The sequence below is a fragment of the Oenanthe melanoleuca genome, chromosome 6, assembly GCF_029582105.1.
Source record: "Oenanthe melanoleuca isolate GR-GAL-2019-014 chromosome 6, OMel1.0, whole genome shotgun sequence".
Taxonomy (NCBI): domain Eukaryota; kingdom Metazoa; phylum Chordata; class Aves; order Passeriformes; family Muscicapidae; genus Oenanthe; species Oenanthe melanoleuca.
In genome coordinates, this window is record NC_079340.1 from 6335797 (window position 1) to 6355838 (window position 20042).

Genomic DNA, 20042 nt, shown 5'->3' on the forward strand with positions numbered 1-20042 from the left:
AAATATGAATTCTCTTTCAGGGGGAGCAGAAAACGGGGTTTGGTTTGCACTCTCAGAAATGCAGTGGAGCTTTCAGCAAAATGATCCAAATTAATAATGTGCCTTATATTGTGTCTTTGCTGGAAATGCACGAGGCGAGAGCAGCAAGTGAGGCTGCAGAGCGATGGTAACTGGGCCAGAGGGAAAATCTCGCCATGCTTGGTCCTTGAGCTGATGATCGAGGGGACAGAAACAAGGCTCTCCATCCCCGCCTTGGGCCGGCCAGGGCTGTTCCGAGCCTGCAAACCACTGCAGCGTAGAAGCCTGTCTTTTTTTTTTTTTTTTTTTCCCTTCAAAAAGTTTTCAGGAAGTCTGGGGGAGGGGCAATGCTGGTTCTTTTTTGTTATAATGAGCCCCTTTGTGGAGATGGAAGAGGAGAGGAGATCGGCGTGCCGGCGAGGCGCACGCTTGCCGGTGGCTCCCGGGGTGATTTGCCAGGGCTCCTGAAAGGCACGGGGCGAGCAGAGAGGGTGCTGCAGCATGGAGCTGATGGTGCTGCTCAATGCCCTGGTCACTCGCCTGCTCTTCGTGCTGCACTCACTCATCGGGGTTTGGAGAGTCACTGCCGTGAAGAAGGAACCCAAGTACTGGCTGCTGGCACTGCTCAATCTTCTCCTCTGCCTGGAGACAGGGCTCACCCTCAAGTTTAAGCAAGGCAGAGGCTACAAATGGTGAGCATATTTCGGCGGAGTCCCTCTTGCTTCTTTGCATGTACGTTGCTGCAGATACGAAGCTGCCTCCCGGGAGCAGGGGCTGTCCTGGCCCCGGAGCTGCCCGCAGTTCAGGGATCGCCTTTGCTGCCCGGCTGCTCTTGGGAGGCAGGGACGGAAAGCTGGTAGAGTTTGGCTGGTCCACTGCCGGGCAGAGGGCTTTTAACCCTCTAGGAGGGACAGCTGTACAGCGGACTACGCGGGAGCCGCTTTGTGTGGCTGTGTCTCTTGGTTCAGCCAAGAGGTGGGTGCTGTGCGGCTGCAGCGGGCTGGGGCTGCAGGGCAGAGGGTGCGGAGGGACCTGCAGCTGCCCCGCATCTCACACCCGTCCTGCTGTGCCCTGGGTTACACCTCCTCCCCTATGACTGCATTCCCCTGCTCTCCTCCATGCGACAGTGCTAACACACGCTACTGCATGAACCTAAACTTGATAAAAGAAAATAAAAGATGAGTAACAACCACTCTTTTGATACATCAAGAGTGGCTTAAATATTTGGATTTGTCAGGCTATTCCTGAGGGGAACTTTCATGCGCGAAAGGCTGCCCAAGAAACTAACAAAAAAGTTAGTCGTAGCGGAGCTTGCCCAAGCATATGGGGTTTTACATGTGTCTAAAGAATTACTGCTGTCATCTACAGCTCATCAGCACTCAGGCAGCCAAAACAAAATGCTCTGTGAAAAAGAGGTGGTCATGTATTTTCAAGACTTCACTAGGACCTTTTATTGTTCAAAACTCAAACTGCAGGCAGGCCTTGAGACAAATCCAGGACTAAAGAGCCCTGGACCATTTCCATGTTCTTAAAATCCTGCCCATTGCAACCTGTGAAAGTTATTATAACAAGGAGTGTTGTGTGACAATTCACATAAGAGTTCCATGCTCTAAATTTGAATGTAATAAAAGCAGTGATAAAGTCTGGGACACTGGAAAATTTAACAATGGCAGAGCCCCAAATGAGACAGGCAGACTGAACAGACCCAATTCTTTTGGAAGAGGAGGCAGCAGCAGAATCTTCATGAATGAACACTTGCAATGGGAACTTTTGAAAAATCCAAATGAAAATAAAAACCAAAAGCAGATCCATGTTAGATGAATACACAGAAGACGGGGCTAAATTTATCTAGAAGAAAAATTTGAAAATGGATGTGGTCTGGCACTTTAAGCAGCAAAATAAAAGTACATTTATAGGTGAGAACTGCAGACAAATGACCAGCGTCTATTTGTATAAGGATAATTTTCTGCTCCAGTGGAAAACAGTCACATTCAGAACAGGCATCAGCATTTGTAGAAACACCTCCTCGGATGATCACCAATCCAAGCAAGGAGCAGAATATGCAGCAGGACTCCTGCCTCCAGCTCTCTCATATTATCTGTTCATTATTGGCAGAGGACTGTTACTTAAAACACCAGCATAAAACATTTAATGACACGTGGGAAAAAAGTTTTCTTGTGAGCCTGGCCATATAATACTTCCTCTAGATTGCTCCTTCTGAAAGAAAGGCAGGGTTAAAGCTCCTGAAATCTCTTGGCTTGATGTGGTATCATTAGCTCAGTATTGCTAACCTGCCAACTGGATGGATTTTTCATGTGCTCAAGTCCTACAGGAAATACTGTCAAATGTTAGTTCTTCCATTCAAATGAGAGGTGTGTTCTCTCCCAAAATAACCAGACTAAAAACCAACAGAATCACTAACCATTTTTTTTTCCTAAGGGGAAAAAAAAAAGTTAACAAAAACAAAAACAAAAAAGCCTAAAACAAAACACCCCACTGCTAAAATTACAACACACCCTCAAACCTGAAAAACAAAAAAACACAATTAAAACCCAAACTATCTTAGGAGGGGATTGTTTGAAATGTTTCAGAGCAGTTCAGCAACCCAGTAATTTCCCTAAGCAGCAGAATATTTTGTTTTCCTCAATACCTAATCCTCACTGGAAAAGTAATGATTACCAAAATAAAGGTACATTAAACATAGGGACAAACAGTAAATGGAACAACTTTGACCAAAATGTTACTGCAGTTGCTATTTATAAGCAGTTTAAATTCATTGCAGTATGTGACAGGATAGAAAGAACCAAGCAAATGGCCTGCGTTGGATCCCACTTTCCAGTCCCAGGGTGTTGCAGCAATGCCCACTCCATAATGTAGAATACAGAGCTAGATGGAACATTTGTGGCATTGCATCTCATTCCTACTCCCAAAGTACAGAATTGCCAAAAAAACCCGCCCCAGTTAAATGTCATATGTTTAATAAGAAAACATCAGAAACTCTCACAAGAATCACTACTTGTAGGAGTTATGAAACCTCTCCATTACTTGTCAATAAACCCAGCTAAAGAAGCTGAAGATAATAAAGCTTCATCAACATCAGTTATTGTGCTGGTTCTATTCGAATAAATGATTTTCATGGGTGCACTGGCATTTGGCCAGCATCAAACCATCACAGTTATATAGAAGACTGGCAGGGGGAGATGAACTAGAAAATTCTACCACTGCCAGCACAAGTGGGGAAACAAGGCTGAGGCCCATTTTCATAAGCCCATTTTAAATGCACAGCCTGCAACTAAAAGATCTCCTACTGAAGCAATGCTTGTTTTAAGCAATCTGATGCTATTTCTACCTTTCCTGTGTCAATGCACAGGATTGTGAGCGACCACCTTTATCTCAGCATCATTCAGTGAAGTGACTCAATGTATTAATTCACTTCTCAGAAATCAGAAAAAGCATGTTACTACAGGCTTTTTAAATACAGAAAATGCTGTGATAGAAATACGAACAGTGAAGTGCTTTTTGTCAGTTCTTAAAAAAGAGATTTTAAATAAATTGCTATGTATAACCTTAGATGAATGTACAGATAAACCTGTTATTTACAATATTCACACAGCACGAGCAATCCAGCAAGAATAGTGATTCCTATTTGCAGTTACTCTATTTCTTAATATCCCATATGGTAGAGGCACAAGAGAGCATATATCCGAACATATCTGTGTGGGAAAGGATTTATGATGTGTCATAATACCAATATATCTTTTCTTTTCCTTCACAGGTTTTCACCAGCAATATTTTTATATCTGATTTGCATAGTACCATCACTATGGCTACTAGAAATTCATCATGGGACTCAGGTATTTATTATGAGGCAAGATGGACTAGTTTGAAATTGATGCATTATTTGGTGGATGGGCTTCAGACAGAAGTCTGCTAAGTCTTGTTCCAATTCTCTCATATTGGTGGATGTCTCACTCTAGCTACAGCTATATTATGACTACTTAGCACTTTGTAATTATCAGATAATGAACCTCTTTCCTATTTAAAAATGAGACCATTTATTTGTATTTATTTGAGGAACTGAGGACTAGAAGTTTGAAAAACACAGCCTTACTTCCCCAGGTTACCAGCATAAATCTTGCTCAGTTGGGTAAAAGAACGTCATTGCTTTAGAGGCCTTTGTAAAATAAAGTGAGTTTCACAGTGTTTAAAAGCAAGTGCCACAACTTCAAGCAAGTCAAAATTGAGACAGATACCAATGAAAGGGGTTTTACACTCAGGTTACCTCATGCAACATCAAACATACAGATTGTTACAACAGCTGGAAATATGTCTGACAAGGTTTATAACCTTCCTTTCTTTGTGCTGAATAGTAATCGGGGGTGGCCTGGAATCCAATTCAGGACTAAAGCACGTGGTAAAATTTTTAAGAGCAAGTGTTCTGGGGTTGGTTAGGGCCAGAACACAGCCACTTTGCCCAACAGGTCTCACTGAGTCAACCTCATACAGGCTAGTTTCAAGTTCCTATAGCACTTCCATGCAGTGACAAGGAAATTTTGTCTGTCCTAGCATTTGCACATATGCAATGCCTTACATACACAGCAATAAAGGTTCTGATTGGAACAAGAACAAAAAGTAAGAGAAGAAAATACATAAATTAGACTAAAAGTACCTAGTGCCTCATTTTCTCCTTTGTTAGCATTGCTAGAGCCCACAGAGGCATAATCAAATATTCAAAATTGTGTTTACTCTGAAAAAGCCTGAGGCTTTTTCTAAATACAGCAGCAGGAATTTATTGTCTTCTTGTTTTCCCAAATCTCCTTAAACAGTCACAGACAGGTAATGTGGATATTGAGAACATTTGTCATAGTTAAATCTGGTCCAAGTAACAGGCTAATTCTGTAGTCAAAGGCAGCAGTTTATTTCCCAAAATGATGTTAGAACATGGCATACTTTGTTCTTATTGATATACTGCTATTGTGAATTAAAGAGGGAGTATATCAAGTTAACAGCTTAGTTTATACCTGGAGAGATAGGATAGAGAGTTCTGGAAACACAGAAACAGATTCAAAAACAATACCTCCAGAAGGGGAGCAGCTTTCCTAACAATTATTCTCAAACACAGCACCCAGCCTAGTACCACTCTCAATACTGAAGTATTCCTGGAATTTCATTATTTAAATGCAACCAGAATGGGTAATTATGCAATCACTAGATCCATACTTTTAATATATACCCTATGAAAACAGTATGTGGTCTCTAAGGCAGTAGAACTTTGATGCCATGTTGAATCTTTACCAGGAAGCATCAGCTGCTTGTGCCAATGCTGTTATTTAAAGCAGGTGCTAATAGGCAGTTTCTCTTCCTGAAGACAGATGCAATTCTGCCTCTCTGTGTACTGCAGAACTGGACATATAATACCATTTATATATCAAGGGTGAAATACTGATTGCATGAAACTACTGCTTTGTGGTAACGTATTTGGGGATGAAATATATGTTTGGGAGAGATAATAAAGTCAATTAACTGTACAGAGAGGAAAAAATTGCTGTCTGCTGTCAAGAAAATTGAAACAATTTAATCCATTAAAAACCCAAACATTCTTTCGTAATAACATACAGGATCTCAGGGCTCTGTTACCTTTTAAATGCCTGGTGTGCCACTGCCACTGAAAGAAGTAACAGACCAGCTTTTGTAGGGCTTATCCAGCTAGGAGAGCCAGAGCCAATACAGGCTTCCAGTCAGGAATAAGACAGATACCTGGTAAACCTTGTAATTATTTTTAACTACCTTAACTTGAACATTTTGGGGATATAGTGAATATTACTGTCCATTCCCTTGGCCTCATGCTGAGGGGAGATTCTCTTACCAGCTAAAATTATACCATAATGAATTCCTCAAAGTGATCTTACATCTTTCACCATTCCTTCCTTGCCATACCCATTATATTCCTCAATTTAGAAAACAACTTAAGTAATCTTTTCTTCATGTTTTACATTTCAGCTTTCCTGTATAAGCAAAATGAAGCAGTGAGGAGTGCTTTGAATTTCTTACATCACATATGTTTCCATAGTGACAGCCACAGTGTTTGCAGCAAAGCACAGACAGCAAGCCAGGTACCTGTTGCTTGGCAGAGGGCCTGCTCCAGGGAAGGGCTAAACTCTTCCAAAATGTCCTCAGCCTGACAGCTTCCATGCACATTAATAGGCTGAGGATATTCCACCCTAATATTCAAGTGTCAATTTTACACCCCAGTGCTGGCCCCATTATGAAGTTTTAGCTAACCTCAGTTTTATTTGAAAATAATAGATTGTCAATAAGATGCAAACAGAAATTGACAGAATTAGTTTGGTGTTTTGGGTGTCCCTTGTGCACTGGCAGTGAGCTTCTCTGCAGGCCCTGAACTGGGACATCATCATGTCATGCAACAGCACTTCCATTTTGATTAGATGGCTTATGAATCAGGGATATGTAAGCTTCATCTCAGAAGAAGCAAAAGTAAGCCAAGTCAGAATTGATACAAAATGCATACAGCTTCTTCCTGTTTTATCTTTGCACAGAAAAAACCCCTGAAAACCATTTTTATTTAGCTTGGTATGCAGTCAATACCTAGGATTAGCTGGAGTCTAGTAGTAAAAAGGCAAACCATGTTTATCAAATGCCTGTGAAACAGTAAAACAGTATTCACTTTAGTCTTGTCACATTCCCATTTAGTCACTGCACATCCATAAATCAATAAGTAAATATGCCTGGCACCAGCAGTCATATTTACATGCATATACATGATGTAAATAAAGGCTCTTCTCCAAATTTTCAAGTGAATCACTTCACAACCACCACTTAATAAACATTCAGAGAAGAACAAACCCAAACAAGAAATGAACATACTTAAATGAAAAAAACAGAAGCCTACTTAAACAAATAAAATAGGAGCCTACTTAAATGACTGGCTTTGCAGATGCAGATTTCCATTTCCTGCCTGGAAGCAATTGAGAAGAGCTATGGACTGTCCCTGAGCTTGCCATTCAGTTCGAGATCACAGAGCCTTGCTCTGAAAATAGTAACCCACTTCTCTGTTGAAAGTATCACAAAAATTACATGTAAGGAAAGACATATACCAAAGACACCAATAACATGAATGAATTTTCTTAGAAGTATTCCCTGCACCTTTGTGCTGCTAGAACGAGAGGAAAAAGAGCTCCCCTGGCAAGCCATGGCGTGTTTTCTTCCACCTCCTTCTAGCAGTCAAGCTGCTGAGTCCTGCAGCTCCTCAGACTTGGATGTGAAGTTCTGAACAGGTTCATGGCTGCTTTCCTCTTATTGTGCCAGACCAGGCAAGGGGCCAGAGGGGTGAGCTTAAATGCAGACTTAATGACAAACCAAAGACCGTCAGAGTCAGCCTTCCTCCTCCTGCACAGGTTAGTCATCCCTTTGCCCAATCCAGGCATGTTGTGTTTGTTCACTTCTTAGTGTTCTGGGGTGATTAGGACAGTTATGCCATATTTTTAGATTGTGGTCTCCTCAGCTGTGTCACACAGCCAGTGGAAAGAACTCAGCCTGACTTTGACCTTGGGAGTGGGTCTCCATAGACTTTAGGGGGTTTCTGTAGGTAGCAGATACAGATGCCTCTCCAGAGCACCAATTAAATTTCATTTCCAAAACATCCTCTGAACAAGCCTTTCCCTCTCTCTCCTTTAGTTGAAGGGCAAACCCAGGGAGATTAGCCCAACACGGTTGTAGCTAGGCAGAGTACCAGTCCCTCCATCTCACTGTTTCCATGCCCAGAACTTTAGACTAAATGGAAATATCTTCCCCACATCTGTGTGTCAATTTTTCAAGACTCTCACACCCACTGTTCAAATAAGACAAGCATTCATCTTAAGACTCTTTACTGCCAACTCTAAAAGCAAAAAGCACTGACATTTTTTCCAGATTTTTCAAGTCACAGGAAATTTGTCCACCCTAAGGTCAGACAAGAGCCTGCATTTACCCAGATACTGAACAACATATCAGAGACCAAGCAAAGTATCAAAGTAGAATCTGAAATTTGCTGGAAAATGTTGCTCTTATATTGGCAGGCTTGGTGCTGAACACGACTACTCAGTATACTCTCGAACACGTTCCAGTTGTTGCAGAAAATCAGTCCCTGCGCAATAAAATGGCAGGGGGTCCAATGGAGAAATGCAAATCACCTGCAGTTCTCTGGCAAAAACGAGACAGGATAAAAGTCCTTAGTAATAGTGTGGTATGATTTTCTAATTATCCTCTTTTTATTACAATGGAGAGAGATGTTATGGATTGTTACGAAGACAGATTTTCCAGCCATGCCCCCCAGTTGCTCCTGGGCCTTGGGTGTGAAAGTAGAAAGGCAGGACAGTGCTGCAGACAGAACATAGCCCCACCACTGGTTGACGTTGTTGGAGTAACAGTATGTTTTAGTTCAATTTCCCAGATGACTGTGTTCTTGAGGAAAGTAAAATTGATTCCATTTCAAAGGGTTAGGCAACAATACAGGTCTAGTTCTCTTAAATACTCCTTTATTTCACCTCTCACCCTATAAGTTTCCTTACAAAATAAAGCACAGCAGGGGCAGGAGAGATGGAGAATACAACCCGATATCCTGCCCCAACTAATTTTCAGCCTTGAGGGAAGTCATACAGAAAAATGAAACAGTGACATTTTCAGAGAGCTTTTCCTGAATAGTAGAAAAGAGAAACAGATATTTTGATAACAAGTTTGAATATAGAGCCTGACCATGATCAGTTTTTGCCTTATTTGCCTGTTTTAACCAAAGAGAGACCATGTAGGTAACCCAGCAGCAAGTTCAGGAGAGCTGCAAGCAGATCACATTCATAGGGTGCAGACTTAAGAGCACAGGGATGTCACCTACTCCATTGGCCTTTGAATTTGCATCCTCTTCTGCAGCACAATCCTGTACTTTCTCAGGAACCTACCAACACATCACTCATGTGAAAGGAATTCCTCCCTTCTGAAGATTAGGAGTGAGGACTTTGTTAACATCAGCTATATTTACAAATGCAGTTTGTAGTTCTGCAAAACCAGACGCTCTCAGCCTTAGAGCACATCTGCTCCCTGGATGGGATGTTAACACGTGTCATGTTTTTGTTCACAACAGTACTGTGGCAATGAGCCTGGGGCAGTTCAGGTGAATATCAGCAATCAAGACTTCAATCAATCCAGAGAGAGCAGTCATGGAAATGAGGGAACAGATCACCACATCATTCAAACGGTAGGGCACCTTTTCCTGTTTCTGGTAGAGATCTTAAGACAATTAGAGATAAGCACCTTGCAGAATGAGTAAAACAACCAAAAAAACCCACCAAACCCCCTCCCCTCCCTCCAAAAAAAAACAAACCCAAAAACCAAAATGGCAAACAACCCAAGATATGTGTATTATATATATCTGTAGTTTAGAAAACCACATTGTGACAGAACAGCATTCTGCATACTAACTATTGTTGCTAAGACCAGTCTCTGTGTAGAGAAGACATGCTCCTACCATTCTCTTGCGAATCTCAGTAACTGAATTTAGAAAGTGCCTGGGTAGTGATCTGCAAAGGATAATGCTTAGTTGAAAAATGAAAACAAGAGTAGTAAACCGAGAAAGATTTTATATTTGTTATCCAAAGTCTGTATTAAAGTGCCTTTTAAAACCAGGCCTGCAAGATGGAAATTGCAGATGGAAATTATTTGTTTTCATATAACGTGAAAGAGAGCAAAAGCAGGCTCAAAGACAAATACAGTCTCTGAGGGTACCTAAAACATCAGTCTTCTGAAGTTACTGTATATTATTGCTGTCTTTTAAACAGGCTAAAGTCTTTGTCAATCAGCTGTCCACAATCTGTGAGACTGTATGGACACTGGCCCTCCACCAGACTTTTCTGCTGCTACTAGTAGTTGGGAGATGGCTTCTCCCCATTGGAGTTGAAATCACCCGGGATCAGTTGTCTCAGCTGCTTCTCATGTTCGTGGGAACAGCAGCAGATATACTTGAATTTGCTAGTGAAACCTTGGACATTGAGGATGTTCGGTAAGGATTTTTTGCTGACGTAAATAACTTGTGCTGTGCAAGGTATTTGTGTAATATGCAGTGTTCAGACTTGTAAAACAGTGCTTCCCGTAGAAAACAGAAGGCTACATTCAAGGGCTCTGTGTGCCTGCTCTTGGCTTTCCCTCTGTGAAAGGCCTAGGTTCTGTGAGCTTTGTCAGGGATTACTCATGTGTGTCCGGCCGAGCAGCATGTCACGTCATCGCAATGAAAGAGTTCAGAGAGCCAAATGAGCAGCCTAACTGCCAGGAAGCATCAGTTCTTATGGCTACAGGAGCTGAAACACTGGATACACAGTAGGCCCCCTTCAGGTTAATGAATTATTTTAGACGGGCAAGGAAGCAACTAGAACTGTCTTAAGAGATTCATTATCCAAGTTGCTTCTTTGGTTATCTTGTGTACTTCATGGTAGAGTGACAAAGCGTTCAAAGATAAGAAGAAAGGGAATGGCACAGTCTGGTGTAAGTTTTTGACACTGTGATGTCTACCAGAGAAAGTAAGCTCACCTCCCCCTCACATTGCTGAGACATGAGCTATGAACATCCATCATAAAGAAAGAGTCACAGAAGAGGTTCAGCTTCTCTAAGAAATACTGTTTTATATTTTTGTAATTATTGTAGTGTATTATTTTTGTAATCACTATAGCAAGGCTTTTAGAGCAGGAAAAGAGTCCTTCCCACTTGGCAGAGAAGCTTCAGGCTAGCAAGGAATGTGTAATCACCACAACAGTAAACATATCTCCTCTGAGCCACAGAGTCTATTCTCATATGCTTATTATTATAACATTAGCTTCAGATATTTAGTGCAATTACACAGCTGGAACATGTAAGCCTTAACAGCAAAAATTCCATACAAAAAGGTGCTTCTGTTTTCCTTACTGTTGCATTATAAAAGTACATATAAATCAATCACTGCTTCACTCAACTACCCTTCAAATTACATTCCAAACACTGTAGGAAACATTTTTGTGATTCACATAAGGAAACTGAATCTTCATTGTTATCACTTTTTCCCCTCCCATAGGAAGAATTACGTTCTCATAAATGCAATTCTTGCTGTATGGACCTGGAGTATGTTACAATTTCCACTTGATCTTGCAGGTTAGTACTTGCACATAGAGAAGAAGAGAGGAAAAAATGCTCTTAAGTTTTTACTGGTACATCTTGTGGCTGTGCACACACTACAGGCTGTACCAGGCACTTCTGGTGGAGAGGAATTCACATGACAACAGCTTTTGAAGAAAGCTTATTGTGGTTTCTTTTGAGGAAACACTTGTTTCTGGCTAACCTCTGATCTCTCTTAGAGCTCTCTACATTCAGGAAATGGAAAAAAGGATTGCACTATTGTATTGCTCCAGTTGCCTGTTACTGCCTTAAACTTCACTATGTGAGCTCTCAAGTTAGATCTGGTCTATTATATGATGGCTCAAATTTGGGTAGGTTATTAGACTCTACAGAGAGGCAGGCAATTGTGAACCACAGAACAGCACAGCCAAAAGCACAGGAGAAATTACCTATTCACAGGAGACATAAAGGACCATATGATGTTGGGACTGTACACCATTATCTTAATCTGAAAGGACCAGCTAGTCAGCCAGCTCAGTGTTGTGTTTGTCCCTGAGCAGAAAGAGCTTCTGCCTGTCCAAAAAGAAGAATGAGAGCTCTCTGGAGCATCATCTGTTCCAACCATTTTGGCCTCCAATGACAACAAGATTACAGCAACAACAGCAGTCAAAAAATGCAGTATCCTCAGTAGCATCTTATATAAAACAGATTTCTAGGCTGACACACTAAAATGATAAATTTAAAATTCCTGAAATATTATTTTGTTCATTAGTCTTTTCTTCATGGGCAGTGCTAGGCTTTGCTTCCAACAGGAAAGTTATGAAAATATTTCATCATTTCAGCTCAGCAGCTCACCACCTAAAAAATCTGATGCAATCACATTTCAGCTTTATCAAAACTAAAATTCCTGCTACTGCTAAAATATATTCTATTAAAGATGCACAGCACTCAGGTTTAAAAAAACTCAACCAACCAAACAAAATCATCCTATATACATCACCACCACACAAATAAATTCAAATAGCACTTAAACAATCTGTTCATTTTTTTTCTCTAGCTGTTGCTTTTCCACTTATTTAATTACATTTACCTGTTAAAAATTAAATTACTGAACACACATTTTCCTGGAGTTACTATGGGTACAGTTTATTTTAGGTAGTTCTATACAATTGCACAGAGAGTACTTTTTGTTCAAGCATCAGAATGTTTATTCACACATCAAACATGACATAAAAGAAATTTTTAGGCACTTATTATTACACTTCAGCAGTGCAGTTAGGACTATTAGACAGCAATTGCATAGAAGCATATTAAAAAATTAGCTGCTGCTGAAGCTTTGCCTAATGGATTCAGCAAATTTCTACATTTTACAACTCATTTTCCATTTGAGTCTCATCTCTTTCTCCCCCCACTCCAGCATTGACTCAAACAATAGAATTCTTTTGGCAGGTTGGAATGTTTGGCAGCTGTTACTGCACTATAAGTAGTGATGTTTTTTTAAAGCATTGAAATTTCCCTATCCAAGAGAGGTTAATTAAGCTCCATGTATTTCTGTGAGATACAATCAAATTTACCTCCACAAACCCTTCTGATGCTCCTTCTCTGGGCACTACATCATAGAAAGCATTTGAACCCATCACCGCCTTTAAAGCCAAGGGGAATCCATCCATGCAAGTTCCAGTGCTTCTGTGAAATTGACACCCACAAGACTAAGAACAAGTAACAATGCCACAAGTCGTACATGGCAGACAGAAACCACGTAATGCTCAATATTGCCTGACACTGACAAGCCTCATTCTTACTATGACACATGAAAAAGGCAATGGCTATCTGGTAAATATTTTAAATGCAATATCTTAGACAGCATGGAAGAAAGTGAAGTGCTACAGCACTGGCTGTTCCTTTTCAGCACAGTTGCTTTTCTTAAGGATGCATACTGGTCCAGCATGTTAAAGATCTGGGGAAGTTGTGAAGCATCATTACGTGATCTATTTCTGCTCCTTGTTGTAGAAGTGTATAAATACTGGTATGTTTGAGGAAGGGGAAGTGGTTTTTAGTCCTGTTTGTCAGACCACAGAAGTGGCTCAGGTAAGTTCAGTGTGCTTTGCTGAAAAGCATCCCAGAAACTGGGTATGCTGTATGTTGCACAGTTTGCAGGTGAATGCATTTATAATCCAGAGTACCCTGTATTTTGAGTGCCCTTTAGGCCAACCTTGGTTCCACTTCTCAAAGTTGTTTTAACATAACTGTTTTGCTTCCAGTACAGCACATTGGCTGCAAACCAAGCGCGTCGGCCAGGCGGATCCCCAGCCTGCTGCTGTGCAGGTACAGTGCGGAGCTCTGGAACATTGGGGTCAGCCTTTTCATACAGGATGGCCCCTTCTTCATTGTGCGTTCAATTCTGATGGGCCACTTCAGAATATTCAATCAGATGCTGGTATTTTTTACAGCTAAGAATATCTTAGTTGTGACTCTACAGTTGTATCGGCTGGCAGTGATAACGTTAGACTTCCGTGCTACTGTTCTGCAGAAGAGCAGGAAAGGAGAAGTCTGTTGCTGCCCATGTGAGCCTTATGAAGCTCATGCTACTGGTCACCAAGAGAATGAAATGAAAGAGTTTCTTGCTTTTCCTCCAAAAGAGGAATCCCAAGCTCCATCAGAAGATCACTGAGCAGTTATTGACTTGGAAGAGCTTGCATTTCCCACAGCTTCTTCAGAAGGGCTTTGCCGGTTTCTATGATCAAATAGATCTTGAGTGCATAAGTCATCTTTTCCATCAAGAGAGCTTCTTCTAAATTGTAGGGGAACTTTCTCAGGCAAAATCATAGAAATGGGACTTTTAAAAAATCCCTTTTTTGGTGGGTTTTGACTAGTTCCATATTATATTATTCACAGGGATTTTGTAGCCATAGTTTGTACTATCAAGAAAGGTTGGAAGCACTAAGAAGATTGGTTATTACCATTGGTGGCACTGTGCTGACCTATGTACTTGCATGTATTCAAGTAGAAGGACAAGGCTGTCCTTTATAGGAAGCACAAAAGCATTGAGCTCTACTAGAATGGCAGGGCTGTAACTACAGTGTGATGAACAATATGTTCGCCATGTACAGGAGGAACTTCAGCAGCAACAGCTGTGCAGGCATGTTAGTGCTGTTACTGTGACAGGTTACACAAGAACATTGTTCATTCCAGAAATTTAAGGAAACCTTCTTCAGATGTTACCTCATCTTTGGCTGGATTCAGTTAAGAGCTAAGCAACACTATGAAACTGCATACAAGAGATTCTTATGACCTGCCTGGTTTGAATAACCTAAACCTTAACTAAAAGAAAAAAAAAAGCAGTCCCTTGGATCACTAGAAGACAACTGCTACAGGAATTTTCTACAGAGTTGCTTGCCTTTCTGTACACGCACAGAACATATATGGACAAAACCTCACCAAAATATTTGTAAATACTTTTTTCCTCTTGATTTTACAGTTCTGTTACTACAGTTAAGACAGGTTTTTTTAATGTCTCCATTTTGTATGATTTTTAAAAGTGGCCTGACCTAGACACAGAATCTCTCTAGAAAGAAGATGGCATTGCTGCTCAAAGCAATCTAAGCCAAAACATTCAGGCATGCACTTCACATTTTGTGAAGCACTACAAGGTCCCATGAAATAACCTGAGAAATTGGTCTGAGTGAGTGAGTGTCAAGATGCATTTTTAAGAAATGGCTTAAAATAAATACTTTACTACTTTCACATTTGGAGTGAACAACATAGGTCCCAATTTCTCCCAAGAGCACACCTGAGATCAGTGTAAGATCATTGAGTTTGCTGGACTTGGCTTAGAGAAGCTGAAAGTAAGATAAGTGATTTTTGAAAGTCTGCCTAAAACTTAGATTCTCACAGAAAATGGCAGGTACTCTTACAGATTTCTGCACCCATTCTGAAAGAGAGCAGAAAAGCATACAGTGACCTAATTAAGGTAATTTCACATATTAGAAACACCAAATTAAACCTTATTTTCTAAAGCCTCAGCTATTGAACTGAAGTTTCTACCATCATTGCAGCAGTCATATACTTATTTATCCACAGCCTCAAAAGCAATGACACATTTATTCTTTGAAAGATTAATCTGTTTTACAAAGATGTGAACATGTGTTTATACTTGTGAGTTCTTCCTGATCTATGCAAGATAAGACTCTTACATTATGAAAGAAGAAAATACACAGCCATAAGGAAATATCATATGCTTCATAGCCCTGTCTACCATTTATAAAGTAGTAATAATGTACAACACCTCCTTCTCTGCTTATTTTCAACCTTTTTCCAGCAAAAAGCAGCAGTTTTTAAAAGCCAATCACAACATGCCCTGGTGTTGGGAGGCAAACACTTCATTTTGGATTTTAATTCAAGTCTAGAGGTTAAAAGTGACAATTCTGATGATGAGCTATGCTGTCTAAAACCTTTCACACTGGGATGAATTTAGAATCGCTTGGTAGAACCACAACATAGCTCTTCCTTGAGGATGCAAACCATAACTACTCGTATTCATTTTACCACTTGCTGATACAGTAATTATCTGTTAAAATGATCACTGCTAATTAATTTGGAGTGTACTGAGCTTGCTAGAACATCATTCTAAATTCATCAGCACGAAAATTGCAAGGATGTACTTTTTTAAAACTCGCTATTTAAAATCTTTGTTCAGCAACAAATTGCCTGCTAGACTCAGTCTGCAGCAAATCAAGATCCCCTGGGGTCAGCAGTACAGGGACTGGTTATGGCAGCAATATTTCACAGCAAGCTCTATTTCCTGGTCTTCAGGCTATTCAATTTTAAACAGCAGTAAAGTTTCTAATCACATTTATGGTGACAGGAACTCACTCCAGTGTTAGGTGGTTACTACAAGATCCCATCCTCATTCACTCAGACAAAATATGCCAGATCCTCTTCATGGTTACAATAAAGTAGATTTGGACTTCCCTTTTCCTCCCCATTATTGCAGTGATGGCAATCAGACTGCTTAGAACCAAAGAAAATCCAGACTAACAAAGTAGTAGTATGAATTCCCACTTGGGTTCAGAGGGGAATCACATGTACCAGGTAGCAGCAGGAGTGACGTGCATCTCCCACCACTGAGTAGCCTGGCAACTAAAAATTCTGGTAACTTGTATGTTTTGAGCAGAGCAGTAAACCCCAGCTGCAAACTCTCCTCAGTTTCCTGCTGCAAATGTTTGGAGCAGGACTGCAGCTTTGTGTTTTGCAGCAGGTTGCTGGAGGCAGCTGAAGCAGAAGCTGGCTGCAGGGAGCCCTGGTTCCATCCATGCCACAGCCTTCCAGAGCTCAGCACTAGGCAGGGGGTAGAATGGACCCACTTGAAGATCTGCCAGCATCTGTGGCATACCCAAAGATGTCACACTTGCTCTGTAGGAAAAGTTCAGAACATTTATCTTAACCAATATTTACTCAAGTGAGGAGAACACATTACTAAATTTTTTCTGCAAATAGATATCTGAACATTTGGTGTTGTTTATTCTGGTTGTTCCTGCCTTGTCTTTCTAAATTATTCCATATTAAACCTCACTAAAATGTTTTACCACTCGTCTTTTTCTGAGCTGAAATGTATTCCTTCTTTCTTTTGGACATTGGCTCAAATAAGATCATAGGCCTAAGCAGGAAAAACAACAAACAACAGTGATGATTTTATTGCATTCCTGTTGGTATTTGTACTGTACTATGTTCTCTGTGACCATGTGGAAATGGAAGAAAATATGCAATTACTTTAAAAAAATTCCGACAGCATTTTGTAAATAAAAGGCAGTTACCTCAGGCATAGCTGCCAATTTATTATGTGAGAGCTGACTGTTATATGTTGCTATTAATTATATCTTCCACATGCTGCTTTTCCTTTCCATGCTTCGTAAGTTAATTACTTAGGCCAGATTCTGACTGCTGCTGTTGCTTTGAAAACCCACAAACAACTGCAGCTAATTTCACTCTGTTCTGGAAAGATTCTTTATTCAGAGCCTTTGCCTCCAAGTATGCAAGTCACAGTGCAATTCCCAAGAGGATATGTTTAATATCTGCACACAGGAGGCATTTTAAATACACACACAAATACATACATGCATTTAGATACCCTCACACACACCTGGCAATGCCCAATATACAGCTTTTATTTCTGTAACAACCTTTAAGACTGCCAGTAAGAACACTCTGCAGATGCCTCCAAAACACAGAAAATACCTAAGCATTACAAGTGTCTTGAAACTTAAATATACTCGGAATAATATAACGATTAAAAAAAAAAAAAAAATTAAGTTCCCTGGAGTATATTCTTTCCATGAAGAATTCATCAGTTGAATGAAATGTACCCAGTCATTAGTTTCCCCACAAAAATAAAGTTTTCTCAGGTGAGCATTAGACCACAGCACCAGCACAAGGTGTTTAAAAATGCACAAGGCTCTTTCTCTGATGCTATCTCAATAGAAAATAGTCAAGCTTTGAAATCAGCAGGTTGGAGAGTTCCTGGCCCCTCAGTCTTTGGATTCAATTTTCCACTTGACACTGTTATAAGAGGAAGGAAGTCTCTCCTTCCTTACAAGAGGAAAGAAAACAGATAATTCCTAGTCTGTAGTGGTGAGGAACAAAAAATGGGTCACAGTGATGAAAGAAGCAGAGATGTTTTCCCAAGATTGGTCACTGCACACGCACAGAAATACAGCAGTACGGACCCTAATAGAACAGATATTAATATCTGAGATAACCATACCTGAGCTGTGTTGTGAAAACATTTCCTGGCCCTTCAGAGTCAGCACAGGAAGGGCTCTCAACAGCCAGCTCCATTCCAGTATCTCCAGCAAGGTGCTAGTACAGGAATTCCAGTGATCTCAAGTCAGTCTTGAAGTTATCACTGAAATCCTCTGTGCAAATTTTTCTTAATTTGGTCTCCTTTGGGTTGTGTCTTTTCCCTTCAGATTGGGCAAAAGGCGTGGGAGTAAAAACAATGTAACTATAAAAAACCCTTCATTTATCAACCTAAACCCTTACCTCACCCTCTACATACTGCTCTTTGCTCATCCACATTTCTGCCTGCTTTCTGGGCCCACCTTCCAGATCTTAGCACACAGACAAGACATGCTAAACACTGCACCTCCCACTGCTGCCTGTGAAAGTCTTTACAAAATCACACAAGAATTCAGGCCAAAGATTAAGAAGAGCCAAGCCTATTTCTTCCTGTTAAAGATGAAAGCTATCTGCAGCTGCCAAAGCATTTCCTCCATTTGTTTTTAGCCTACTATAGGGAGAAGAATCTTTTCCTGAGTAGCGTCTCTGTGAAGGACTAACATTGGAAGAGCAGCATCATTTCCTGTAGCCCTATGTAAGGTCACACAAAGTTTGAAATGAGACTGTCAGGCTGTAGGTAAAGATAATGGAGTTGAAAGGTGGTACAATATAAAAGTGATGCCCTAGTCCAGCATTTTTAATTTTGGGAGCTGGGAAAGACCTCCAAGCCAAGTAAAACAGATCTGCATGAGTAGCATCTGCAACAGCAGCTTGGAAGAGCTGAACTAAAAATTGCTCTAAAATCCTCAGTCTAATATTATCGAACGAATACTATCCTAAAATAATCAGACTGAACAAGTATAATCACAACTAATACCTAGGTCTCACAGAAGACTCCAGAAGAACATTAGAATAGATTTGCAGAAAAACTGGTTGAGTGTTGCTGTTCTTTTATTCTGAATAAACTGATGCTTCACATTTGAAGAATGTGTCTGGCTTAATTTTATCTGACATCCTGCCTAAGTGCTTCACAATTTCATTCCCCTGATAGAATTCACAAAAAGCTTGTCTTTCACAACAAACTTGGTGGAAGCCTTGTTGGAGCATCTTTCAGGATTGCAAGAGACAATAGTGTGCTCAGCAGCCGCAGCACATGAGCCGAGACAGCTGTCAGACACTATAACTCACTGCAGGCCTCATCCTGCCCTCAGTAAGCATTCACAATGCACAGCTGAAGAGCAGCACTGTGTCTGTAGTATTACTAGAGAAACATAAAGACAGGGCTCATTTTCTTAGGCAACCAATTAGAACATTCAAATAGCACTTTCCAAAAATATTTATCACAACTGCCAAACTAAAACACAATTTTGCTCTTTAGAGGTCAGCTCTGAAGCAGTAGAGTTCTCTGTCACTCTGGGAGGTGGCTTTTTCTTCTCCTTTCTCCATCCAGATTTCACATTGGGATGAAACCTAGTTGTCCTAATCCAGTAACAAACCAATGCAAGTTCACATTCTGCCTTAGGAGTTGCATATCAAGTCTAACTTAAAATTTAAGCTCCACTGTGGCAGAAAAGAAAGAATTGTTTTGTGGTCTAATCCAAGGAATACTAATTCATTTAAAAAAACCTCTTACATACAGAAAAAGGAAAGAATGCATAAGTAAGATTTGCCACAGGGGTAGCCTGAAGCCATATGCCAGCAAGTTACTCTGCTTGTATATTATGAGAATTTTTATCCATCTAATCAATAAGAAATGAGTAGTTACTATGGCAATTTCTACACTACAAGGGACTTGTGCTGCAGTAGAGTATGCTCTAGAAGGACAAATACATTTACCACTCTGTTATGTAAATTTTTTGCACCTTTTGCAGTGTTGCAGTACGGTGTGTAAGCTAGAGAACAGTGAGAAGGACAAGGTGAGAAGAATAAATGAGTTAAAATAGAGTGGTGGTTGTAAAGGATGGCTTGGGAATTCCTAACTGACAATAACAGATGCCAGGTTAGAGCAATCCACAAATATTCAAACAAATCAAGCAGCAATTTTGCAGATCTTTATTTGAAATCATGTATAATGAAACCAAGATTTCACTACTGCATTTCCTTTTGATTACCTTCCTCCA

The 20042-nt window shown here is 40.4% G+C and overlaps 1 protein-coding gene across 1 annotated transcript; it reads left to right on the top strand.

The window, feature by feature from the left end:
• The first annotated feature begins 400 nt into the window (after window positions 1-400).
• Window positions 401-16984, top strand: TMEM26 (transmembrane protein 26). Its single transcript, XM_056494753.1, has 6 exons — window positions 401-710; window positions 3794-3872; window positions 9152-9265; window positions 9846-10066; window positions 11108-11184; window positions 13410-16984. The coding sequence occupies exons 1-6, from the start codon at window positions 520-522 to the stop codon at window positions 13817-13819; spliced, it is 1092 nt and encodes a 363-aa protein (XP_056350728.1). The 5' UTR covers window positions 401-519; the 3' UTR covers window positions 13820-16984.
• The last annotated feature ends 3058 nt before the right edge of the window (window positions 16985-20042 follow it).

Excerpts from the sequence above, each read along its gene's own strand:
- TMEM26 (XM_056494753.1), top strand. The coding sequence starts at position 520 with ATGGAGCTGATGGTGCTGCTCAATGCCCTGGTCACTCGCCTGCTCTTC. Across the intron at positions 711-3,793 it reads CAAGGCAGAGGCTACAAATG|GTTTTCACCAGCAATATTTT; the intron begins GTGAGCATATTT and ends TTTCCTTCACAG. Across the intron at positions 11,185-13,409 it reads ATTTCCACTTGATCTTGCAG|TACAGCACATTGGCTGCAAA; the intron begins GTTAGTACTTGC and ends TTTTGCTTCCAG.